Raw genomic sequence first — 27,748 nt, forward strand, 5'->3', positions numbered from 1 at the left:
ATGATTGCTATCTTCATTTTGCTTCAGTATGGAAAATATGGTATTCAATCTCCACAGTCAGATTTCGCCTGCTGTTATTTGTCTGTAGATTCTCTTTCCTCTTCAGTAAAATCAATTGTTTGATATTCCCCACAGCTGAAGTTATGGGTTACCCATGTCACACTGCACTTAGTGTAGATCTTCACCTTCATATGCCATATTCTTTCTGAACTGTTGGCTGTTCATGGGTTCTGTCAGCTTTTTGAAACTGTCCGTTGGCTTTCTGTTTTTCTTGATTAACATGCGAATTGACTGAATACAGTCAAACCTCAGCTGAGGAAAGGAATATCGTATAATGTTTTACAAGTCAGCGTATTGAGCTGATGCGTTATTCTTTTGTCACAAGTTGGTGCAGCACCGGTTTGAATATATAATTTCCTAATTTGATTAGGTGCCCATCTCTGTCAACTTTTGTGGAGAAATTTAGAAGCTTAGAGCATTACTCTCTATGCCTTTGTACGTTCCTTAAGGTGGATATCTGGAATGGCATATCAATGGCTTGTGTGAACAGTGTGATTCGTACCCACCCACTTAGCTGGAGAATAGCACATGAGGTTTGTTTGTGAGAAAAGGAGATTTCTAAAAGAACTTGTTGAAATGTAGCTGAATAGGAATATTAACTTTTTAACTGCTTTTTACATGAGAATTTAATTGTAATTTAGTGTAATGGAAGTATAAATGTGTTCTTTATGACCGTGCCCGCAATTTCTCACACACAAAGACTTACCGGTTTTCCAAACCTGTAATCCAACAACTTAATGATGGAAACTGCAGAATATGACTCCTGTTGGCTCTTAGATAATGGTTCCTGAGATTGCAGTAAAGCTAATTATTAAAAAGTGTTATTCATCAAAGCTCTTCCAATGCCATGGCACCATAGATATGACTGCATCACCCTGTACATTTTCAGAGCTATGAACGCAACAAGGTCTTGTGATGCCACTTGCTGCACCTCACATTGTTACTGGAGAATAGTCAGTTAGCAATATTTTCCCAACCTTGAGAACAACAGTATTAACATTGTCATGTGGTTGAATTAAACAGTAAAAATGCTCAGTGACAAAACACATAAGCATATTTTTGTGAGCAATTATTTAAATGGGTGACTGAGCTGAATAACCAACTCCTATTTCCATTGCCCTTTGTCCAAATAATTATTTTAGTTGTGAAAGATGATTTGAGCAAAATAATGATCCAGGATAATTATCAAGAAGGGGCTATACCAAACAAACTTTAATTTTTTATGGATACATGGGCACCTTTTTATTGCTGTGTATTTTTATTGCCTTTTCAGCCAGGACATTACATATTTTGTTTATTCATACACTTCCAAAGAATTATCCAGCTTATGGTCTTTTCTTGTGTAAAGTCTTGATTGCCGCAGTCTGATGAGCAGTCATCCGGAATCCTCATGGAGTTTAGAGTCATAGAGGTTTACAGCATGGAAACAGGCCCTTCGGCCCAACTTGTCCATGCCGCCCAGTTTTTACCATTTGGCTAGTCCCAATTGCCCGCATTTGGCCCGTATCCCTCTCTCCCCATCTTACCCATGTAACTGTCTAAATGCTTTTTAAAAGACAAAATTGTACCTGCCTCTACTACTATCTCTGGCAGCTCGTTCCAGACACTCGCCGCCCTCTGTGTGAAAATATTGCCCCTCAGGATCCTTTTGTATCTCTCACCTTAAACCTATGCCCTCTAGTTTTAAACTCCCCTACCTTTGGGAATGGATGTTGACTATCTACCTTACCTATGCCCCTCATTATTTTATAGACCTCTATCAGATCATCCCTAAGCCTCCTATGCTCCAAGAAAAAAAGTCCCAGTCTATCCAGTCTCTCCTTATAACTCAAACCATCAAGTCCTGGTAGCATCCTAGGAAATCTTTTTTGCACTCTTTCTAGTTTAATATCCTTTCTAAAATAGGGTGACCAGAACTCTACACAGTATTCCAAGTGTGGCCTTACCAATGTCTTGTACAACTTCAACAAGACGTCCCAATTCCTGTATTCAGTGTTCTGACCAATGAAACCAAGTATGTGGAATGCCTTCCTCACCACCCTGTCCACCTGTGACTCCACTTTCAAGGAGCTATGAACCTGTACCCCTAGATCTCTTTGTTCTATAACTCTCCCCAATGCCCGACCATGAACTAAGTCCTGCCCTGGTTCAATCTACCAAAATGCATCACCTCGCATTTATCTAAATAATCGATCAAGATCCCTTTGCAGTCCTAGATAACTTTCTTCACTGTCCACTCTGCCACCAATCTTGGTGTCATCTGCAAACTTACTAACCATTCTAAATTCTCACCTAAATCAATAATATAAGTGACAAATAACAGTGGACCCAGCACCGATCCCTGAGGTGCACCGCTGGTCACAGGCTTTCGGTTTGAAAAACAACCCTCTGCAACCATCCTCTTCTGTCATCAAGCTAATTGGCTACCTCACCCTAGATCCTGTGAGATTTAACCTTATGTAAGTTTGAATGTCAATTTATCAATTTCCCAGTTAATTCTGCGTTGACAGGGCCAGCTGCAGTGCTCCTCCTTCAGCATGGTGGGGTCTGTAAAGACAGGTACAGGTCGAGTATCCCGTTATCTGTAAATCTGAAAATGAAGCAAATCCAAAGATCGCACTTTTTTTGAATCTCATCGCCCTTTAGCGCAGGATATCTAGATGTTTGTGTGTATTGTTTACTTTGCGATTTTTGTGGTGACCATGTCAAAAAGAGATTAATTGCAGGTACTCTAGCCATTTTAGTTACCTTAGACTATAGGTAGCCTTGAGTTAGGCTATTGTAATGTAAATTTATATGCGGTATCCGAAAAGCAAAATTATCCGAACTGCCACCCCCCCCCCCCCCCCCCCGAGAGTTTTTGATAAAGGTTTCTCGACCTGTATCTTGTAAATGGGTGGCATGGTGGCACAGTGGTTAGCACTGCTGCCTCACAGCGCCAGGGACCCCGGGTTCCATTCCCTGGTTGGGTCACTGCCTGTGTGGAGTTTACACGTTCTCCCCATGTCTACATGGGTTTTCTCCGGGTGCTCCGGTTTCCTCCCACAATCTGAAAGACGTGCTGGTTAGGTACATTGACCCAAACAGGCGCACCGGACTGTGGCGACTAAGGAAATTTCACAGTAACTTCATTTAATTAAGAATGGAGTGCAAGTCAGTCATGATACTGGCACTTTCTATGCGAGCACTTTCTATACGTGTACTCTTTGTACAGAATTTAACCTGCTCTAAAACAAGCCTGGCCTGATATTTAGACAGTAGTGTACTTCAGTCCAATCGTGTCTTGCAGTGTAGGTTCAGAAAACCCGTATTGGGAAATGCAGCATTGCGTTTAGATGATTTGGCTCCCCCCTCCCCAGTAATCGATTCAGCTGATTTTCTGGCAGCAACTGTCTAATGTGTTAAACTCACATGACAAAATATCATTCAACAATTAGTAATCTGTGAGTGTGCTAAGTGCAACCTTTTCTGACACTAGGAGAGAAGGTCCCTTCAGGTTCTGACTGGTGTTTGGAGCATAGGGGAGGAGAAAGGTGGGAGATGACAAAAGTTTACAGATGGTCAACTTGCTTGTTTTGTCTCATCAAAAAGAATCATTTAAAAATTAATGTTAAAATATCACGGTATAAAATTAAGTTTTAAAATTAGCTTACCCAAACGTTTCAATAGAGGTGGGCGCACAACGCTTGGGGACCTACCTGCTGAGGTCTTGAAGGTAAGTACGAAATGGGTTGCCTACCTTGGAAGTCAGACATGGAAAAGTTACATCGAGGTAAATAAAGTCAGTAAATATTCGGTTGTATGATAAGAAAGGCACAAAAATCTTTATCCAAGTAGGTAATAATACTTGCCGGAACTGCATGCATACGAGCTTGTGAAAATTAATAGTTTGAATTTGAATATAACCATTCCCTGAAATAATTTGAATATAACCATTCCCTGCAAAAATAATTAATGTACAAATGTCACTTCTCTGATTGCGAGGCAGGCCAGCTTGTAATCAATTTGCTTTGGTACTTAAAGTCATGAGAAATGTGCAGTTATCGGAAATTAAATTTGTATCTGAGCACCGTTATGATGGGCTTCTTAATCAGTAAGAAATAAATGATTAATTGTAGCTTGGCCTTGTCTTGTTTAAGATAATTACAGAGTGATAAATCAGAGCAGTAAATAAAGGGAGAGCCGCAATTACCACGATTTCTAATTCCAGGATTTCTAATTCCAGCCCTCAACAGGTGAAAACACTTGCAAGACAAATATGCATTTTCTCATATTTAATTTCTCCCAATTACATTTTAAAAATCTGCAAATCAATATAGTTTCATATATGTAAATTAGAGGCTAAACCAACTAATTTTAATTATTTTCTGACCTATAGCAGTCTGTTTGGATGTGTATTTGTTCAGTAATTTTTTGGGGGGGGCTTAGCTTAAGCTTAAAAAAATTCTCAATATTCAGAAGCAAACTGCTGGGTAGGATTAATGAAGAATATTTAGCTGAGTTTCTCTGTGCCCTCTGTTTATAGAAAGGACTTGTTCGGTAAAATTGGATTCTGCACATATTTTATTCTGCGGGACGCTGCTATTTTCTATTTATATCACGGTTTAGGTTAGCTTACTGGGAGTAAATTATAAAATATATGGATTTTTGACTGGCGACTGAATGATGTATGCAGTATATTGTTGTATAATCTGCTGCACTAATGTGATTGTAAACATCTTACCGATTTGAAGCAGATGCGCAGTCAGTTTTCGATTATATGTTGCACTATTGCAGAATCTGGTATTACGCTGTCAAACCTCTTGCTGTATAACAGTACTCCATCAGAACCAACTTCTTAAACCTTAATTTTAAAGTTTAAAAGGGACCCAATTCATTTAGTGACTGCCTTTACAGACATGTTCACGCTGCAGATTTTGCTTCAGTGCTGGTGTTTTTCCAATTTGTTGTGATGCTAAAATTATTACAGAAGTTTGGAATTTGACTACAAAGAATAGAAATAATGGGGGCGATTCTCCCAACAGTGCTGAATTGGTGGGAAAACTGTTCTAGATTGCAACAGTTCTGACAGTTCAGCTTCTCATCTGAATCTCCGCACTCTGTGTACTGAAGAGGTCCCAGTGGTGAATCTCATTAAAAGCCCGGGGGGGGCAGGGCCTATTCGCGCTGGTGTTTGCCAGTTCTGGAGCTCTGCGCGTGCGCAGTGGCCCCAAACTGTCAAAATCCCGTGTGCTGGCCAGCCCAATTGCTGGCCAGCCCGGGACCCCTGCAGTGCTGCCCCTCCAGCCCACCCCCCTCCCCACGGCCCGTTCGCGGCCCAGCCCTGAGCCCTCACCCTCCCACCCGACCTGTCCCAGAGCGCCCCGATGTCCAGGCCCCACTTCCCAGCAGTGGCGATCCCCCCCCCCCCCCCCCCCCCCCCCACTCCCCCCCCGGACAGACCACCCCCCTCCCTCAGCCCGCCCAATTGCTTCCCTCCATCCAAGACCGATCCCAATGCAGAGTGGCAGTGGGACCCCCCCACCCCAACCAATCGCACCTAGGCCCCGCCCATAATAAGCCCCACCCTCTTGGCACTGCCCGATGTTTGGTGGGCAGTGCCAAGGTGCCCCCTGGGCATGGGCACTTTGCCCCTTGGGCAATGCCAGGGAACACAGGCTGGCACTGCCAGGGTACCCATGTCCAGGGGGCACCAGCCCCCGCTGCCCGACCCCCTGGGGGGCCCCGATTGTCCCCCCTTCATTCCGGCAGGGTCTCCCACTAGCTCCCCAAACATGGGGAGCTAGTCTGAACCCTGCCGGAATGAAGTACTCCTGGTGGGGTGGGAGATTCGATTGGGACCTAAAAGGTCCCGATAATTAACAAATCTACATATTTAAAATAGATTAAAAACAGATTTAAATGACTTACCTGCCTTCCCACTGGTTTCCAGCGTGGTCTGGCCGGTGACTGCTCTCAGACCCTGGGAAATGTGCACATGTTCCCGGCGCAAATCCCTGTTCAAGGCCGCAGAAGCACGCCTCCTGGCCGGACCCACCAAAAAAGTAGCGGGCGCGGATGGAAGAATCGCAGCCAATATGAGCCTTCCTAAAGGGGAGGTGCAACTGCATTGCTATGTTAAAATGTGTTTAAGAAGTCAAGATATTTGTTCTCCTTGCATCTCTTGAATACATCTTTTACTTCTACTGAGAATTTAAGCATCGCTACCCACTCTCGACGTTTACAGAGCGTTCTCTCAAGCAAGGGCCATAAAATGGAAGGCTTGCATTTATACAGTGCCTTTCATTTCAAAGTGCTTTCCAGCCATAGATGTCCTTTTTTTGAAGTGCAGTCACTGTTATAATGCAAGAAGTGTGAATGCCAATCGCACATAGTACAGTCCCATAAACAGTGATATGATAATGGCCAGATCATCTGTTTTTGGGTACTGGTTGAGGAATAAATATTGACCAGGTCATGGGAGAAGTCACCGGCAATGTTCCCTCTAAGCTGTCCAGGTGAATGGTCCCTCAGTAATCGGGAATGTGCTATGTAGGGAGCATTGAGGTACTGTTTTTAAGTTTTGTGCATGCGTAGTTACCCATCAATTTTAATGGGGCCGCACAGTTCAACAAGCCAGCCATGTTCAAACAGAAATTAGAGGGAACATTGTGTCCACCCCTGGCTCTTCACTTTAGATGTGGAGATAGTGCCATGAAATCACTTAATGTCCATTGGACAAACACAGCTTAATACCTCATCTGAAAGATGGCACTCCCTCAGTAAAGCACTGGAGTGTCAACCTAAATTTTGTACTCAAGACTCCAGAGTGGGTCTTGAACTCTCAACCTTCTGATTCTGTGGCAGTTTTACCAACTGAAACATAGTTGTAAATGGATACTACCTAATTGGGACTCCAACTATAGCTATGCATGTACCAACTTTCCACCATAAAATGCAGCAGGTTTCTAGTGTTTCAAAAAAATCATATTGCTGCATCAATTTTCTTTAAACAATCAAGATTTCATAGGTATTTGAGCATGGATGGAGCTGTGGACAAATTTGAGTGTCTATGTATAGAGGTCTGCTTTCCTGATCAAAGAATTGGATACTTGATCTTTGCAACATTCTACCATCATGGTGGCCATTGGGCATAGTTGATGATTTTGATCAACAAAGAAATATATCAATGGTTTATAATGGTAAACTTTTGGTGTCCCTGTTGACAATTTTTTATTGTTGCCATTTCATGTTGTGTTTAGTACTGTAGATTTAAGTTTTTCAAAGATGGAAACCAAGTATGGAATCTATGGAAGAAAAGATCTTTATCCTGAACTAAGTGAAAACCACATGAATGATTTTTATTTTATTTCATTTCATTTTATATACAGGTACCCATATGAGCGTATTGATGGGAGAGTTCGGGGTAACTTGCGACAAGCAGCAATTGACCGATTTAGCAAGCCTGACTCTGACCGCTTTGTGTTCCTACTGTGCACAAGAGCTGGTGGTTTAGGCATCAACCTAACTGCAGCAGATACTTGTATAATTTTTGATTCAGACTGGAATCCGCAGAATGACCTTCAGGTAATATAAAAAAGAGAAAACAAACTTTAAGTTTGGTAATCAGGCACCATTAGAAATAGGCTTGTGCTTTGTTAGTTTTTTTCAAAAAGTTAACTTCTTGCCTAGGTTTGTAAAATCATTATGAAATAGTGTTAGAGGAAAGTTTGTTAATCCATATATAATCTCAAAAAATCCAATTTAAAGCCTCCACATATTTAAAAAGAACCTATTTTTATCCAAGTAATATGATGTGTATTAATGGTTTCCACTACCCAGTTTTATAGTCCATAGCAGCTGGAATACTTGTGTAGCTTTGGTGTTTTCAGTCTACGATCTATATCCCCAATTTAGTGAAATGGGAGAAGCCTTTGGGTCTCTCTATTGTAATTAGAGGACAGATGAGCACTGAAACAATATTGGGAGGACAAAGCAAAAAGTTTAGCGAGTAAAATTGAGGGTTCGTGAGAAAAGGCAGTTTGTTAGGTTGCAAATCCTGCTTCAGGGCGTTGTTAGAAATCAAAATGCGCAATTTACAGGATTGATTTCCCCATTCCCTGAAACACTTGGTCATCCAGTGCTGGCAGCTGAAAGCTAACAGCACCGATCAATCAATTCATTCTAGATGCAGCTCGTGATTGAGCAAGGTCTTTGTGATATGCATCCTAAGAAGGTCTGAAGCCACTTGAATCCCAACAGGCTTTACTGAAACCCGTAGGGATGGGAGTAGGTCATTCATCCCCTCAAGTCTGTACTGCCTTTCAGTCAGATCAAGGCTGACTTGTATTTTGGTTCTATAAACCTATCTTTACTTCATATCTCATATGCTATAACAAAAGTATTGAGTTGCCTTTTGGGAGAGGGAGTTCCAGACCTACCATTCTTTGTGAATATGTGCTTCCTGATTTCATTGCCAAGTAGTCTGACTCTAATTTTGAGATGGTCTCCTTGCCCTGGATTTGCAACAAGAGGAAAATGGTTTCCCTGATTCTACCCTATCAAATGCCTTAGTCATTTTAAACAACTCAATTATATCACCCTCAACTTTCTAAGGATTTCAAGGAATGCAAACCAAATTCATGCAACTCCCGCCCCTGCCCTGACTTCTGAAGAATGCTATATCATCGTAGTTTTAAACCTTGTCAAACCATACTGGATGATGTTTGAATTAAACAGATTGTGTGACCAATAAGGTTAAAATGATGTCACCATCAATTAAATTCCTTTTGAGAGCATATGAAGGAGCAGAAATTCCACCATTTAGGATGCATAGAATCATTGAATCTATTGGTGCAGAAAGAACCTACACCGACAACAATTCCACCCATGCCCTATCCCCGTAATCCCACTTATTTACCCTGCTAATCCCTCTGATACCAAGGGTCAATTTAGCATGGCTAGTCAACCTAACCCGCACATCTTTGGAGTATGGGAGGAAACCGGAGCACCCGGAGGAAACCCACACAGACACAGGGAGAATGTCTGTGTGGAGTTTGCACAGTCACCCGAAGCCAAATTGAATCCGGGTCCCTGGCACTGTGAGGCAAACATGTTAAGCACTGTGCCACTATGGTGATCTGGTTGATTTCAGCAGGGGCATTGATGAAACACTATTATTAACCATGTTTAGGAACAGAAAAAAATAGCAAAGGTTTCCACCCTGCTACCACTGTACCATGTTACATATCCACATGTGCTAATCTTGACTGATTTGGACTTGGCTGTATTAACTCTCTAAGTCAAATAACTAAGGTCAAACATAAGAACAGGTCCACAAAAGATGTCTGTGCCTTTAGAGTTATACAAAGCAAAAGCAGTATCAAATTGAATATAGCTTTTACTTGAAAACAATTTTGCAAAATAACACTACCTTGATTATCTAGTCAAGGACTTGTTTTCCTTCCATGGAAGTTTTTGATGAATTTTCATGGTTTAATGTTTAAAATCTGTGATGTACTGTCACACTTGTAAATGGCTGTTCTTTTTGAAGGCTCAAGCTCGATGTCACAGGATTGGTCAGAACAAAGCTGTGAAAGTTTACAGGCTAATAACTCGGAACTCGTATGAACGGGAGATGTTTGACAAAGCGAGTCTGAAATTGGGTCTCGACAAAGCTGTGCTGCAGAGTATGAATGGACGGGAAAACAGTGTTGGCGGGGTATGTAGTGAACATATTGTTTTTATCCTATATGTAAAACATTACATGATATCCTAAACTATTAGCAGGGCAATGAGTGGCCATCAGTTATATAGAGATGTGCAAGATTATGACTTGTGCAGATATGTAGAAATTTGCTAATTGTGCAAGGACTAGGGGACACAGATCTTAGTTTTTGGGTAGGAGATAGAGAGGATGATATGAGGAAGAACGTTTTTAAGCAACGACTGGTAATGACCTGGAACTCACTGCCTGTGAAGATGTTGGAAGCAGTGATGATGAATAATTTCAAAAGAAAATTGGATGGACCCTCGAGCAAAATAAATTTGCAGGGACTGATTGGATTGCGCTTCAGGGAGCTAGTATGAACCCAATAGGCCGAATGTGCTATTATGACTCTCTGACTCTAGGTATTTCTTGACTTTGAGAAAATGGTCAATTTTTACTGTTCGTCTTTTATTTTGAGAATATTAAAAACAATTTTCCAATTAAGTTAGACGAGCTGCCCTTTTGTTTCCATTGCTGTTTTTTAACTAAAGATGTTTTTTTTTCCCCCCACTGTTCCATTGAAACATAATCTACAGGACCAAATGAGACAATTCCGTTCCATCTGGCTGGCCCCATGTATTAAACTGTTCTTTTTCAAAAGTAAAACTCTTTTTACCCCCAGCTTTCCCTCCATCCCCTGAGAAAGCATTTTCTCTTCCTGCCGTTTCTGTAGGTGCTTGGGCAGCTGTTGCAGCTTCACCCAACCTGCCCGCAATTCATCTAAGGGCCTGGATGGTGAGCATCACCTGGCAATTCTGGGATTGAGAATCCTCGGGTCGTAGGGAGGAGGGGAGGGAGGTGGCAGCATTGAGGATGGGAATATGACAGCTTGGATATTGGCAGCCGCCTTCAAAAATTATGGATTGGGAAGGAATCCAGTTTGAAAATAGATCTTGTGGCCTAAAATACCTGTGAAAATCCTGTTTCAGAATAACCTGAACATTGACCTGCATAATACAGTGGATCAGATCTAAACATCGAGTTAGTACGTTCAGTTTGATCTTTAAACACACATTTTGAGACGAATCAGGATGACCATCAACACCTTATTCGATCGCCATTTTAAAAAATGCTCTTTTCTAAAAGGGTAAATCTTTTAAATAATTTATATTTTATGTAGATGCAGCAAATGTCCAAGAAAGAAATTGAAGACTTGCTTCGCCGAGGTGCCTATGGTGCAATAATGGATGAAGAAGACGAGGGTTCTAAATTTTGTGAGGAAGACATAGATCAGATTCTCATGCGACGCACAAAAACCATTACTATTGAATCCGAAGGAAGAGGTTCAACGTTTGCAAAGGTAACCTAAATCCGTATCGGGCAACATCGTCCGACAGAATTACATTGCTGTCACATTGTGTACGGGCAAAAGCTACTGTGAAAATGGAACTGACTCGGGCAGGGATAGGATGCTGGTCTTGATAACTTTACAAGGCCAAGGCGCAAATAAGTGATAGTTTTATGAGGGATGACCAAGATTCTCCTTCGTATTTCTGTGCTATTGTCTCAGCGTCTAGTAAATGAATGGTAAAATAGTTCAGATTTTCATACATCTTGCAATTGGTTTTGATAAAATCAAATGGAACTCTGCATTTATGAAAGCCACATTGAAATTCTATGGTTATATACCTTTTTAGTGAAATGCCATATATCTTGTATGGGAAAGAATATTAAACAGGTGTTTTTACCCTAGAATTAAAAATACACCATTTGCTATGTTTAGATTTTCTTTTATTGCTCACAGATCTGCATATAGCATCAACACACACAGTAAGTCAGCACATGTGGTCTATACTCTTTCTGATCTGTCTGTCGCTTCTTCATCTTTTTACCTCCTCCAACCAACTCCTGCATTCCTGGAGGCCTGGTCTTTTCCTCACTGCAGCACCCCCCCACTTTGCTTTGCGGCCTATTCCCCACCCACGGCCATTTATGTAGTTGCAGAATGACAAGCTAATATGAGTAATTATAAAAGTTCCTATATCCACATTTCTAATGGAAATTACCCGTGTCAACTTGTCATTCTGTAATTGATAAATTATATCTACAATGGGAGGAGGTGAAACAAGAGTGACAACAGCAACTAAGGCTTTGTGAATACTCAGTGAGCACAAATGGAGGATTTTTAATGAAAAGATAGATGAAGTTTCCAACATTCTAATGTAAATTTATAACTGCTATTCAGCTGTTCGTCTTTTCATAGCGTTATCTATATTACTATAATCTAATTTGTAAAATGCGTATCCATTGATCAATAGTTCTAAATTTTAAAATGTGGTATTTACTATAACTCACTATAACTCAATTGTTTTTAAACCACAGTCTGCATTGCATGTCTGTGCAGTTCATGAGTCTCAGCAGTCCTGCCTCTGGTATCCCTGTTAGCAGGATTCTGTTTGCATGCTTATTTATATCCACTCCTTTCTTAGTTTGCTGTCTTGGCCTATCTGAATGTTGTAGGCCTAATGAGTTGAAAGGAACTGCTGGCTCACTGAACTTAATAGGGTCGGAGGTGTTTTCTGTGTGCCACATTTTGCAAAGTGAGCTCAAGGCGGTCAGGTAGTTAACAATAGCTTTGTTACATGAGGCAAAATTGATTGAAGAAAAGTGGTCGGCTCTGGTATAGTTCTAGCACCTTTTTAATGTGAGAGAAGTAACATCTCCAATGAAGTCCTTCATTAACTTACCGTTACGTACTTCAATTACAGTATTCATCTGTGGCCCATGAAGGGATGGAGCTTGAACATCTGAGATAGGGACCATTTCCTAATTTTTACATCAGGGTATGTTCTGCTAGAATCGAAACTCCAGTTGAGCTTTCTCAAGAATGGGTCAAATTCCATTTTTAATGAATTAAATTTGTTAAATTTTAATGGAAGTTTCAATAAATTGGATTTTCTTGACAGCATCTTTTGAGAGAAGAATGTTTAAAATTGGATCTGAGAACTCTTTTAACTGTTGGTTCATTCAGGAGTTAGGACCATAACTTGGCCTTTTGTGATATAGGTTCCAAGTTTAAAGATGACATTTTTCTTTTGTAACGGTTTTTGGAGTGTGTCACTCATCATCAAGAATTCTTTTCACTATTTCAGGCAAGTTTTGTTGCATCAGGGAACAGAAGTGACATTGCTTTGGATGATCCCAACTTCTGGCAGAAATGGGCAAAGAAGGCAGAAATCGATCTCGAAGCCATACATGGAAGGGTAAGTCACCGGTTTCAGTCTAGCGTTCATGCTTACTGAGTATTTCGCAATGTGACCACCGAGCACCTGCAAGATTCAAAGTTTTCTTCTGCAATGATTTGCTGAGAAAGTAAGTTTTCTTTTTTGATAATTCTCTTTGCAGAACAGCTTAGTTATTGACACTCCACGAGTACGGAAACAAACCAGACCGTACAATGCTGCAAAGGATGAGTTGGCGGAATTATCAGAGGCAGAGAGTGATGGGGAGGATAGACCTAAACTACGGAGGCCGTATGACCGATGTCATGCATATGGCAGAACGGAGTGCTTCAGAATTGAGAAGAACCTGCTAATTTATGGGTATAAAATATCTTCAAAAATTTCTGCAACAATCCGGAAACCATGTCTCGGATGTAGACTACTTGTATTATCATCAAGCAATATTTTGGGTGCTTCGAGTGTTTCTGAATAGATTTGCATGACAAAACATAATACTTTGAACAACTACATTTACGCATTTTGTTCCATAAGAATTCCTAATTTCTCTTATATCTACTAATTGTTTCAGTACTAAAAAAACTAAGATTGCCTTATTTTTTATAGACTAGCAAATTTCCCATGGCGTTGAAAAAGGTGAGTCAGAGAATAGATCATATCATAACAACAGGAATCTTGTACGGCTGCAAATTCATTGTTTTTAAAATAACCAACATTTTCTAATGATTGAAAGTGTGAAAACGTTAACACATTATTCAATCAAGGTAATATAAATCATGAACTGTTAAATACTTTTCAGGTAAATATAAAATAGATCAACAGATCTCCTGTGGTGTTGCTTGTATAAGGACAGAAGATAATATACTCTAAAGTATAGTATATTCACCAAAGAGGTGTTTCCTGAGGTCACCATCAAGTAGCAAACCATGTTTAAGTAAGCCTGAGGTCAGGGTAATTGGAGATTAATTGTGGTTTGGTCAGGGAATATTGCAGACGAGAACTATCAGTCATGGGCTGGTATTCTCCCAAAAAGTTCTAAATGTCGAATTCGTGGGGAAACTGGAGTAAATCACACTTTTTTTTCAGTGGGAGTTCACACTAGAATCTCCCTGACTCTGTGCAATGCGGAGGCCAGCAGCGTGAATATCATTAAATTTCAGGGGGCGGGGCCTATTCACGCTGGAGGGGCTGAAATCATGATGTGGAGATGCAATCAGCAGGTCTCTGTGCATGCGCAGTGGCCCTGAACTGTCAGCCTGCCTGTTTGTTGGCCAGCTCGATCGCTGGCCAGCCCAGGACTCCCATCCATTCACGGGCCAGCCCCGAACCCCCTCCCCTCCCGGCCCACCCCACCCCACTCCCAATCAGACCCCCCTGACTGACCCACCCCCACTGCCCCATGCCCGATGGGCTGTGCCAAGGTTCCCCCTGGGTATAGGCACTTTGCCCCTTGGACAGTGCCAGAGGGCACAGGCTGGCACTGCCAGGGTGCCCATGCCCAGGGGACACCACCCTCTCCCCCCGCTGCCCCACCCCCTGGGGGGTCCTGATTACCCCCTTCACTCCAGCGGGGTCAGACCGCTAATTCCCCGAAAGTGGGGAGCTAGTCTGAACCCCACTGGAGTGAAATACTCCTGGCTGGGTGGGAGATGCTAGCGAGCCCAGAGAATTCAGTCCTGGGCCCGCTACCCCGGCTCGCAGCCGATTTCTGGCACTGCGCAGACGCCGCCGGGAATCCAGGCCTGGGAGCCGCAAACGCTTGCGGTAATCCCGCTAAGCGGACGACATGCGATTCTCCCAGCCCGCTGCGCTAAAAAATTAACACAGCGAGATGGGAGCATCACACCCCTGGTGCAATGGGTGAAATATCCCTCGCTCACCTGTCCAAAGGCTTTCTGCCCCATTGAGGCGTGAAGGAGAAAGAAAGAACTTGTACTCAGAGCAAGAGTTAAAGCACCCAAGGCAAATGGATGAAAAGTGACATAGGAGACAGAACCCACCCCCAGCCCCCCCAAAAAATAAAGTTATGAATATGGAATGAGTCATGCATAGCCTTGCCAGAGTTGACATCTAGCTGAAGAGCATGATAGCATTTTTAGTTTGCTAGGGCTCAGTCTATATTTCCTTTTTCACGTGTCCCCATGTTTCCTTCCTTGCTAGCTTTATTACGAGATAATTGCTGGGGTTTTTTTTGTCATTGGTGACGCTCATACTTGCTTCCTATTCATTCATTTTCAGATTTGATCTCCCTTTCAGTTTTGCTCTGTGTTTTTATCAATGTTGCTTGAACCTGTCGGGTGAAAGCATGATGTATACTTTGCATATGTGACTAGATTCTGTGGGCTAATGTGGGAAGCCAATCTTTTTCTTTGAACATGAATCTAGCACAGAATGGAAATTTAACCTAGTTGCAATCTGTTGCCAGCCTGGCAGAGATGAAGCGCTTTGAAACGATGTGCCTTTTGTTTAAAAAATCACCTTCGCCTACATTCTCAGTGATGAAATGCTTAATCATCATTAGCAGCTGGAGGTTTCTTTGTTGGTTAAGTGATGTGTCACAATTTTGAGCAAAAAACATTCAACTCTTTCACATTTGCTTGCCTCACCAGCAACTTACTTCGAAGGTGATGGAAAAAAACAACTATTAAAAGCAGACAGAAATTTCATGGATCTATTTTGAATGGTTTGTCTAATCCATGCTGCCATTATCTTTTTATTTTTATATTTCACGCTGCTGCTAACGGCAGCTTGTTTTACAATTTAGAATTTACCGACCAATGTGGTAACAATGCCACAAACAGCCCTTTTTGAACCTTTTGGCCCAGGAAATTCCGAATCGGAAAACCCAGCAAACGCACAACACAAGCACTGAGTTTTGTGGGGTATGTGTGCCTGATTTCTGGAGCCGATGTATTATTTATGGCCCACAGACTGCTGTTTGGTCACTCAATCTAACAACCAGAATGAGCTTTGTGGGAGAAACACTTCCTCCCACTTGTTAACATGCCATCTTTGTCTCTGTCTCTTGGATGCTCTTTCTTCACCTCACCACCTTCCATCCCTTTTTATTTTTGTCTGTTGCCACCTCACTTCCGTGCACTCTGTGCAAATCTCCTGTGTAAAGTTCCATATTTTCGATATCCTTTCCGCCTTAACGAAATAATGAAATCACTCCTCGACCAATTTAGCTTCTTCAACAAGGGCAAATCTTTATGATGGTTTCATTCCATTCCAAATGCCATACGTCAACCGATGCACAAGGCCTCAATCAGCTTCACTTCCCTTATGTGAATATCAAACCTTAAATTACTCTCTGAGAAGATCCCATGTAGTCTTCGCCAACCAGATAATAATAACACCAAAGTTCTGTTTTTGGGCAGTTAAACCCAAGTAAGTATTCTTTTCTGCATTTTCCAGGAATCCTTCCTCTGCCATGTGCCAGGAATTTCTCATTTGATCATGCACTCGGACTAATAAACAAATGCCCTCACTCGTCCCATGTCATCGAGGAATTGTGACTTTCAATAATAGTGGGAATTACAAAGTGAAAGCCATGTAAAGCATGGTTGTTGATTTGTGGTCAGCTGGTGGGTTTAATTTTTAAAAAATCAGCCCTTTTTCATTGGCTTTCATTGTGTTTCAGGTGGGACCGCTGGAAAGACATTCTATCACATGGACGGTTTAAGAGACGGCTAGTGGAACAGGACGTGGAGACAATCTGTCGTGCGCTCTTGGTATACTGCCTTGCTCACTATAGAGGAGATGAAAAGATAAAGAGTTTTATCTGGGACCTCATTACCCCAACAGAGGATGGACAGACGAAGGAACTACAAAACCATCTGGGTAACAGTCTTGCCAGCTGACTTTTTCATTGACCTCAGTGCCATAATACTTTTAGAAATTTGCATTATAATTTTGCAATGCTTGGTGCCAGCCATAATATGTAACTGATTCGTACCTTCAAGCAAGGTCAGCAGGTTCAGCTTAACTTTCATGTATTGCATATGAAGTATTGATTGCAAAAGGAATATAGTTGTAAAATTGTATATGAATTAACAGCTTACATTACTATAACAAGGATTTCATATGGCATATGCAAAAAGACTAGCAACATATACCAACAGTGTATTGTCTGGCCTTGGATTTGTATCATTAAAGCTGTTTTTGGGATCGTACAAAGGACAACAAGGGATTATACAGTCTTTTTCATATCGGGGAAAGCAGAGCATCAAACATGGGTACCTAATTACATTTGTGCAGTGCTGCTCCCTGGTCTTCAATCTTTTAAAGCGTGAAGAGAGCATGGGATTTTCAGTACTTTGGTAGGATTAAAAATTTTAGGCAGTTCAGAAAAGAAGTTCTTTTAAAATCTGACTTTTTACCAAAAAAAGCGTACTTTATAGTAGTTACAGTTATACTACAGCAACTGTGAAGCCCCACAAACAATGAAGCTACCTTCTGCTTGGGTATACATTGGAAGCTTAACAACACACATTGTATCCCTTCAGATAAGTCCAGGTCAGCAGAAAATGCCACTCTGGCACACTGGCTGGAGCTAAAAGCTACTAATTAAATTTTGTTAGAGAAGCAATCGAAATAAGGACAAGATACAATGGTTATCTTTGACTGGTACTTTTATAAATACCTGCTGGTCGGTAAACAACAGTCCATTGCGCTTCTCAAAGTATCCATCGTTACACTGAGTAATGCCTCGGTGTAGTGATCGATACACCAGAGTCATGTAGCATCTACTTGGTGTATGTGTGTACCTGTCCGGTTCTGACCGTCAATCAATATAACTTCCAAATCTATCAAGATAGACTATCACATCCCTGCCTCGAGCAATATAAGCACACTTTAAGGACAAAGCTAAATTGTAAGAGTCTGGTGAGCAGAACGAGCAAACATGCCAGATAATGACAGAAGAGACGGCACTTGTGAATATTGTAGACATATCTGTATTTAACCGTACAGAGGTCTGTGATAGTTGAAAATACAGGAGACTTTCAATATAGGTATGGCCTCCTGGTGGTCCATCTTAATTATTTCTTGGGTGGTCTTTACGTCTTCTGTTAATTGTTGATCAAGGCCATAGATTTCAGTCCTAAACAGTGGTGTGCATCTCCTAGCAAACTGCAGATTAACTCAGCCTGTGATTAATCTACCATTCATAACCTCAGTTCAACAATTATTGTGAAAGTACTGTATATTTTCTTAGTAAGAAGTCTCACAACACCAGGTTAAAGTCCAACAGGTTTATTTGGTAGCAAAAGCCACTAGCTTTTGGAGCACTGCTCCCTCGTCAGGTAAGTGGGAGTTCTGTTCACAAACAGGGCATATAAAGACACGAACTCAATTTACAAAATAATGGTTGGAATGCGAGTCTTTACAGGTAATCAAGTCTTTAAAGGTACAGACAATGTGAGTGGAGAGAGATATTTTCTTAGGCAACAGTGAATTTCTGATGTGATACTTGTATGCACAAAAATGGAAGCAAATTAATTTAACTTTGCCCATGTTTAACATAGATTAATTTTTACAAAATTGAACCTCATTAGAACCTGAATGACTCGAGTTTCTGTTTTTTTTTGCTCCTTTCCTAGATAGGCAGTTAGAGGCTAGTGATCCGAACTCTGAATGTAGCTGGGTACTACATGGAGCTCTGAGTTACCTGACTGTTAATGTGACAACCTTTCCTTGCACTCCTTTTGAAATGTTTGTGATGCTGGTATTACTGCAGTGCTGATCTATCAAAATATTCCATAGGATATTTTGAAGAGCATGAGCTATATAATGATCTGGGAGCTGGGTTTGAATATCAATGTTGACTGTCATTTCCACTCTGCCTTCCCAAGAGCAACTATCAGGTCTGGTTGCAAATAGTTTCAGGCATACCTGCTTGATGATAACCGGGAAAAATTGGGAGTAATTTTATCTTGAGTGACATTTTTGAGATGGTTAAGATTGCTGCTTTAGCAGCATGGAGATAAGTGTTGTAGATCATAGTGTATAAGGCGTGTAAGTCAATCCCTTCTCTTGGCCCCGGTACATAAGTTGAATCCACACACGTGTACACACACACACACGTGTACACACACACACGTGTACACACACACACGTGTATACACACACGTGTATACACACACGTGTATATATACACACACACGTGTACGCACACACAAACGTGTACACACACACAAACGTGTACGCACACACACAGGTACACAAGTAAAGCACGTTGTGCATTAGTAGTGGGCCTCAATTTTTCACCCCAACAGTACATGTTTTACTTGCCTTATATTAATAACCAGCGCATGTGATCAAGCAGGCACTACGGGCTGTTACAAAGAAGATGCACAAGAGTTTGAGACGCACTTGCACAGAGCAGACCACACGTGGCATGGCAAGTTACGAACAGAAATGGGTCTTCCAGCAAAATGAATGAAGTGCAAAGCTGCTTTCAAGTTAAAAGCCATAACATTTGCTAGCTCATCAAATAACTGTGCTGCAATGAGAGAGTTTGGTGTTGGTGAAAAATTGGTGTGAGAGTGAAAGGAGGACAAATCCGCCCTGAGGATGATGTCCAAGACCAAATGCGGTATCAGGACAGGGACCAGCTATTGCCTTATTCTTGAGAAGTCTATATTGGAATAGGTCCATGAAAATCTCCGGATTATTGCATCAACATCAGAAATGTAAATTTGTATGTACCCACTAAAGTGGGGCAAATTAAACCCTGAGTCCAGTAAACATTTCAGCCCAGCATGCTAGTTGATGTAACCACTTTATGGAACAAAACAATCTCGTATTGTGACAGAAGACCAAGATTATTCAAAGACGACCAAGAGACCTTGATGTCAGAAATACCAGTTTCCAGCAGTCCAACAATCAGACACTGCCAAAAACACACATAGTAAGAGTTTTAACAACACCAGGTTAAAGTCCAACAGGTTTATTTGGTAGCAAATGCCATTTAGCTTTCGGAGCGCTGCTCCTTCGTCAGATGGAGTGGATATCTGCTCTCAAACAGGGCATACAGAGACACAAAATCAAGTTACAGAATACTGATTAGAATGCGAATCTCTACAGCCAACCAGGTCTTAAAGATACAGACAATGTGATACAGACATTGTCTGTATCTTTAAGACCTGGTTGGCTGTAGAGATTCGCATTCTAATCAGTATTCTGTAACTTGATTTTGTGTCTCTGTATGCCCTGTTTGAGAGCAGATATCCACTCCATCTGACGAAGGAGCAGCGCTCCGAAAGCTAATGGCCTTTGCTACCAAATAAACCTGTTGGGACTTTAACCTGGTGTTGTTAAAACTCTTACTGTGTTTACCCCAGTCCAACGCCAGCATCTCCACATCATGAAAAACATACATACCCATGGTGTCACATCAGCAATGAAGCATCTATAAGGTTTGACATGTCCAGAAGCCAAACTGTGGAGTGGAAAGTTTTGAAAGAGTTCCAGTGAAAATGATAGGAAATGAGAAGACGCCATTCACAGTCATTGACTTGCATGATCATTGGAAAGAAATTGAAGCCGATGGTAATTTTCAAACATATAAGGTGATGCATTTTGGAAGATCAAATTCAAGTGCAAATTATGATTTATTTGATTTATTATTGTCACATGTATGAGCATACAGTGAAAAGTATTGCTTTTTGTGCACTATACAGACAAAACATTCCATTCATAGAGAAGGAAATGAGAGAGTGCAGAATGTAGTGTTACAGTCATAGCTAGGGTGTAGAGAATGATCAACTTAATGCAAGCTAAGTCCATTCAAAAGTGACAGCAGCAGGGAAGAAGCTGTTCTTGAGTCGGTTGATACGTGACCTCAGACTTTTGTATCTTTTTCCCGACAGAAGAAGGTGGAAGAGAGAATGTCCAGGGTGCGTGGGTTCCTTAATTATGTTGGCTGCTTTGCCAAGGCAGCGAGAAGTATAGACAGAGTCAGTGGATGGGAGGCTGGTTTGCGTGATGGATTGGGCTACATTCATGACCTTTTGTAGTTCCTTGCGGTCTTGGGCAGAACAGGGACCATACCAAGCTGTGATACAACCAGAAAGAATGCTTTCTATGCTGCATCTGTAAAGGTTGGGGAGAATCGTAGCTGACTTGCCAAATTTTCTTAATCTTCTGAGAAAGTAGAGGTGTTGGTGGGCTTTCTTAACTATAGTGTCGGCATGGGGGGACCAGAACAGTTGTTGGTGATCTGGACACCTAAAAACCTGAAGCTCTCAACCCTTTCCACTTCGTCCCCGTTGATGTAGACAGGGGCATGTTCTCCTTTTACGCTTCCTGAAGTCGACGACAATCTCCTTCATTTTGTTGACATTGGGGGAGAGATTATTGTTGCTGCACCAGTTCACCAGATTCTCTATCTCATTCCTCTACTCTGTCTCATCATTGTTTGAGATACGACCCACTACGGTGGTGTTGTCAGCAAATTTGAAAATCGAATTGGAAGGGAATTTGGCCACACAGTCATAGGTGTATAAGGAGTATAGTAGGGAGCTGAGAACACAGCCTTGTGCGGCAGCGGTGTTGAAGATGATCGTGGAGGAGAAGTTGTTGCCTATCCTTCCTGATTGTGGTCTGTGAATTAGGAAGTTTAGGATCCAGAGGGAGGTGCCGATTTTATACAGCAAATGGCAGAACCTTTGCAGGAGCATTGACATACAGAGGGATCTGGGCATACAGGTCCACAGATCTCTGAAAGTGGCAACTCAGGTGGATAAGATGGTCAAGAAGGCATACAGCATGCTTGACCTACATCGGCCAGGGCATGAAGTATAAAAGTTGGCAAGTTATGTCCCAGCTGTATTAGGCCACATTTGGAATATTGCGTGCAATTTTGGTCGTCACACTACCAGAAAGACGTGGATGCTTTGGAGAGGGCACAAAGACTGTTTACCAGGATGTTGCCTGGCCTGGAGGGTTTTGCGTATGAGAAGAGGTTGGATAAACCTGGATGGTTTTCACTGGAAAGATGGAGGTTGAGGGGTCACCTGATAGAGGTCTACAAAATTGAGAGCTGTAAATAGGTTGGATAATCAGAGGCTTTTTCCCTGGGTGGAAAGGTCAACTACAAGAGGGCACAGGTTTAAGGTGAGAGGAGTTAGGTTTAGGGGAGACGTGCGGGTAAAGTTTTTCACGCAGAGGGTGGTGGGTGCCTGGAAAGCACTGCCAATGGAGGTGGTGGAAGCAGGCATATTAGAATGTTTAAGACGTATCTTGTTAGACAGATGAGTGGATGACAAACAGAAGGATAGAAACTGTGCATCGGCACAGGCTTGGTGGGCCAAAGGGCCTGTTCCTGTGCTGTTTTCTTTATAATCATGACGTTTCGTGAAGGAGCTTTTGAGCATGTCCATGACAACAGTTGGATGGATGAGAATGAAGTGCAGTTATGGATCGATAATGTCTGAAAATAGATGTTCGCAGTCACTTCCTTAAAGGGTGCAACTCATTAGTCTGGAACATGTTCAGATTCCACAGAACCGAAGCGAACCCACACTGCAGTTTGTGCAGTTAATGTTTTGTGTGGCTTTGTTGTCAAATCATATTAGTACACACTCTGTCGTTCAAAAAATGCAGAATATCTACTTCAAAGGATGGAGAGGAAGATGATTTTTTGGCGGAGCGATGCTTCTGAAAGTGAAAGTGACAAATCTGATCCAAAGTGGGATCCTTATGATGCCAGAGCCAAAGTGACTCGCATGAATTTGATGGGATTCTTTGTGACGGATGCCAAAAACAGAAAATTTGACGTTTTAAAAAGCTTCGATAGTGGTTAGAAGTATCTTTGTACAAATAATTAATTCAGTAAACCATGCCATTAATAAGAATTACCCATCTTATGTTTCTTTCACATTTTAAAATGGCGACCACCCACACCAGAGCTTCACATTTTACACTTGATGTATAACTTGATTCCAGTTTTCAGAAAGATCTTTGGAGGCTTCCAGTGTCAATTTGTATTCCACGGTACGGTGGTACAGTAGTTAACACTGCTGCCTCACAGCGCCAGGGACCTAGGTTCGATTCCCGGCTTGGGTCATTGTCTGTGTGGAGTTTGCACGTTCTCCTCGTGTCTACATGGGTTTCCTCCGGGTGCTCCGGTTTCCTCCCACAGCCTGAAAGAAGTGTTGGTTAGGTTGATTGGCCACGCTAAATTGACCCTAATGTCAGGGGGATTAGCAGGGTAAATGTGTGGCGTTATGGAAATAGGGCCTGGGTGGATGTGGTTGGTGCAGACTCAATGGGCCGGATGGCCTCCTGTACTGCGTGTCTCTATGATTCTTTCTAAGTATGTAAATTATTGATTTTGGAAAAACATGTTTTTCAATGTTTATGCTTATGGGCTACCAGGAGGATGAGTGTGAGTTTGGTATTAGAAATATAAGTCTACTCACTGAGTAGCAAGGAAACCAGTAAATACCAGTTTATGGCCATTCTACAATTAAATGTTTTGTAATTCAAAAGCCATGAACTCCAATGTGTTATACTGGAGGTAATGGTCTCAGATCTACATCTGTGTGTTTGGAATACCAAGTCTTGCTGTTGGATACACATTAGAATCTTCCCCGTATGTTTGATAATGTTCAAAGACAATAGGATTTTTTGTGCTGATTTTTCTCCTACTTCCTGAGCCATTAATTGATCAGTGGTATGCAGTTCAGTGGATTATGGACACATCCCAATACTTAAACAGTTGGTGTTCATAGAATCATAGAATCCGTACAGTGTCGAAGGATCCATTCGGCCCTTCGAGTCTGCACTGACCCTCCGACAGAGCATCTTACCCAGGCCCACCCACCGCTCTATCCCCGTGACCCCACACATTTACCCCGCTAATCCCCCCCTAATTTACACACCTTTGGACACCAGGGAGAATTTAGCATGGCCAATCCACTTAACCTGCGCATCTTTGGACTGTGGGAGGAAACTGAAGCACCCGGAGGAAGCCCACACAGATACAGGGAGAATGTGCAAACTCCACACAGTTACCCAAGGCTGAAATCGAACCTGTGTCTCTGGTGCTGTGAGGCAGTGATGCCAACCACTGCCACTGTGCCGCCCTACGGTGTTGATGCAGCAGTCTCAACATTAGCATTGGCAAGCTGTTCAACAATGGGAGGAGTCATATCAGAGCCCAACTCTGTCTTTATCGACAAACTTGGCTTTCCACCTGACTGGTGTACTACTAGAGTCAGAGGTTTACAGCATGGAAACAGGCCCTTCAACCCAACTTGTCCATGCCAACCCTTTTTTTTTTTAACCCCTTAGCTCGTCCCAATTGCCCGCATTTGGCCCATATCCCTCTTCATCCGATGAGAACCACAAATAGTGAAAGGCAACTTCCTAGAAATTATCTTGTGTGCTCAGAAGCCAGATTGTTAACCCGATGCCATGTTATGCTGTCTGTTCAACATTGTAACATAGAAGCCCGACAACATGGAGTATAGATTATAACAGTCTTCTCAAATATCTTTGCAAATACAGTGCAATAAAGCAGTGAAGGATCTGTTTTCATGTTGAAATTTTAAGTGACTCTACAGCATATGGCAGAATCAAAAGATATGACAGATTCAACAATATTTAAGTATATATTTATTACAATGTGTCATCTACTTCCTATATCGAATCCTGGTTATTTCCATTCCACTTCATACTAAATAGGTCGAAGTCGTATTTGTTGTAGGTAAACAGTGATTATGTTCAGTTTTAATATGAACACACGGGCAAGGTAAGCTGATTGGGCTGCTTCTGCGCTATATTGATTTGTGAACTCCTATCTGTACTATATTGATCGTGACATGCAAATAATTTGGCTGCATCATCTCATTTATTAGCCTTCTGGTGTGCGACTGTATAAGTGTACTTGAGCTTGGAGTTAAACCTGCCTTACCTGTTCTGCATTTTCCCCCCCTCAAAACCAAATTTAGAATTAAGTTATGTTCTGATCTCTTTGATTAGGTTTGTCTGCACCCGTCCCGAGGGGCCGGAAAGGGAAGAAGGTTAAGATCCAGGGAAGCACATTTGACATGCAGAAGGCTGAGTGGCTCAGGAAATATAACCCAGAACACCTGCTCCAGGATGATGGCTACAAGAAACATTTAAAACACCACTGCAATAAGTAAGTCAGGCAGTTGCTTGATACTTCCTGTACTAATTCTTCATTGATTCTTGTAACATAAAAGTATTTTCTCTACTGTTAATGCTTTCTAGTTGGTGATATGTCTAAAAATGTTTAACTGAGCATGGTGCAAAATTGTAATGACGTGGCCAGTGTATAAAGGTGCACCCATACCTTTTGACAGACAAGTGGTTGTACCTACGATTAACAAACACAACAGATGGTTAAGAAAGATAAACTGCTTTCATTTTTTGAGTTTGTCAGCTTGTGTCTTTTTCTCAATAATTTATACAACATCTGTCAAACAGCCTTACTTAAGGTGAGCATTGTGTGCCTAAATTAGTTTCTATCTGACTCTTGTCACTCAGGGTGCTTTTGCGAGTAAGAATGTTGTATTATCTGAAGCAAGAAGTAATTGGTGACCAGTTGGAAAAGGTGCTTGATGGAGTGGATGCTGGGTAAGAATGTTTGTTACACGTACTTCGAACTGAAAAGTCTGACTTGTAGGGCGGGATTTTACGGCCTTGCTAGACCTGAAACCATAAAATCCCACCCCCCACCCCCCAAGGTCAACGGACCTTTCCATGGTCCGGCCCCACCCACTTTGATTCCTGTGGCGGGCGGGACAGTAAAATTCTGGCCATAATCTCAAAAGTTCTTGAGCTTGTGAATATTAGCACCATTTCTATTTTTCTTGCAGATTAGCAATCATTTCAATTGTCTAATCTTCCATGATTAACTACTTATTGAAACTAGTTCTTACAGTTTCAGTGAACAATTGAGCGACCAACAATAACTTGCATTTATATAGCACCTTTGCAATAAGAGAAACTTACAGCATTTTGGCTCATCGTTCATGCGCTAGCTCTTTGCGTGATCAGTCCTGCTCAGTCCAAGACCCACCTTTTGTCTGTAATCCTAAACGTTTCTCAGAATCCTTGTCCAACTCGCTTTTTAAATTGAATCATATTCCACCACCACCTTCAGGTAGAGCTTTCCAAATCTCAACAACCGGGTCAAAAAATTCTTCTCATCTTCTATTCCGATCTTTTGACAGTGATTTCTAAATCTAATACTCCTGGCTGTTGACTCATTTGCCAGAAGGAGTTGTTTTTCACTTTCTATTCTATAAAAATCTCTCGTCTTGAAACCTCTATTAGATCCCCTCCCTTAACCTTTTCTGTCCCAAGGAGAATGATCTCTCAGGTTTAACATAGAAAGGAAGACCATCAAAGAAGTAGATTTTAAGGAGAGTCATAAAAGACGTAGAGGTAAAGAGGTGGAGATGTTCAGGAATGACATTCCTAAATTATGCCCTAGATGGTGGAAGAACGGCCACCAGCAAAGGAACTAGCAACTGTAGAACAGGCAAGTGTCAGAGGGACTTCATCAGCATACTAGTAAGAAAATATTTGGCTTATTATAACCGTCCAGTAAATTCAGTTTTTATTGGCTGTAGTGAGGAACTCAGTTGGTTTTTAAAGGCATTCAATGTATGTAGATTTTTTTAATGCATTGATAATTTACTAAAATGGTAAATTAGTTACAGAATGCTTAAATTAATAATGCAGTGATTAAGTTCAGTTAGATAGTGAGTAATTCAGTAATGTTTGATCATTTACTGAATCATTAACTTTGGCTAGGAACTTGGTTAATCATGTAACTGATTTAGAAATTCAAGGAATGCTGAAATCCTAGTTGAACTGCTGCTGTGTTTCACTGTTGGTATTAGGTTCCCTGGTTGGTTCTGCTGTCAGAGTTAGCATTGTTTGTTAGTGCAATGTGGCTTGTGCTGAATAGCTTTTGCGTGGGAGTGATGTGCTTTCTGCCACAGATGTGCAAGTAGGCAAGGGTGTAAATTGTCTGTGCGCCAAAGTTCATATGTGCAGAGTCTTGGTAAGAAGCACCAAGGGAAGTTGAGTTTTGAATACACAAGGTCCTACAGAAAGTTACTATTTTGTTGTGACTACTGGGCTTTAGGTCGTGAGTGTTAAGCCCAAATAATCAAATCTCAGGCTGCTACTGAAAAATCCAAGCTCTAGCTTTCAATTTGTGTATTGTAAATTTTATTTTGGGATACCAGTGGGGACCCAACCGGGCAGCTCAGAGGATTCTCCTGTGGATTTGAGTGTCAGCTTTTATTGATGGTCTCTTGTTATTTGCTTCTTCTTGGTGGGAATTTTTTTTGTGTGGATCATTTTCTTAAAAACAATGTAGAATTACTCAATGTTTCTGTAAACATTTCATGTTTTTTATTTTTGTCTATCAGTCTCTTCTGTCGTTTCTAGGAATGCATGTCCATTCCTTTTTGACACTGCCAGTTTCAAAAATAGAAGATAAAGGAATACAAGGCTCACATTCATGCAGAGCATGCAGAGGCGGCAGCCTCAAAGCACTTTATAGCCAATGAAGTATTTTGTTTTAATGCAGTCACTGGAGGAAATGTGATGGTTAATTTACACTCAGCAAACTCCTGCAAACAGCAATCGATCCGATAATCTGTTTTTTGTAATATTGACTGAGCAATAATAGATATTGACTGGGACATTGGGGATAATTCCCCTGCCCTTCTTCAAAATAGTGCCATGGAATCTTTTATATCCACCCATG

The 27,748-nt window shown here is 41.5% G+C and overlaps 1 protein-coding gene across 6 annotated transcripts in view; it reads left to right on the plus strand.

Moving 5' to 3' along the window:
• The window catches only part of chd9 (chromodomain helicase DNA binding protein 9), a 270,685-nt gene that overhangs the window by 207,070 nt on the left and 35,867 nt on the right, over positions 1–27,748 (plus strand). For all 6 annotated transcript variants that reach the window (XM_078210878.1, XM_078210880.1, XM_078210879.1 and 3 more), the window contains 8 exons: positions 7,431–7,626; positions 9,593–9,760; positions 10,929–11,108; positions 12,901–13,011; positions 13,154–13,350; positions 16,631–16,830; positions 24,979–25,138; positions 25,507–25,596. In XM_078210878.1, the coding sequence (XP_078067004.1) occupies positions 7,431–7,626; positions 9,593–9,760; positions 10,929–11,108; positions 12,901–13,011; positions 13,154–13,350; positions 16,631–16,830; positions 24,979–25,138; positions 25,507–25,596 (1,302 nt within the window). The remainder of the gene's footprint in view (positions 1–7,430; positions 7,627–9,592; positions 9,761–10,928; positions 11,109–12,900; positions 13,012–13,153; positions 13,351–16,630; positions 16,831–24,978; positions 25,139–25,506; positions 25,597–27,748) is intronic.

This window comes from Mustelus asterias, chromosome 4, assembly GCF_964213995.1.
Source record: "Mustelus asterias chromosome 4, sMusAst1.hap1.1, whole genome shotgun sequence".
In the NCBI taxonomy this organism is placed as follows: Eukaryota; Metazoa; Chordata; class Chondrichthyes; order Carcharhiniformes; family Triakidae; genus Mustelus; species Mustelus asterias.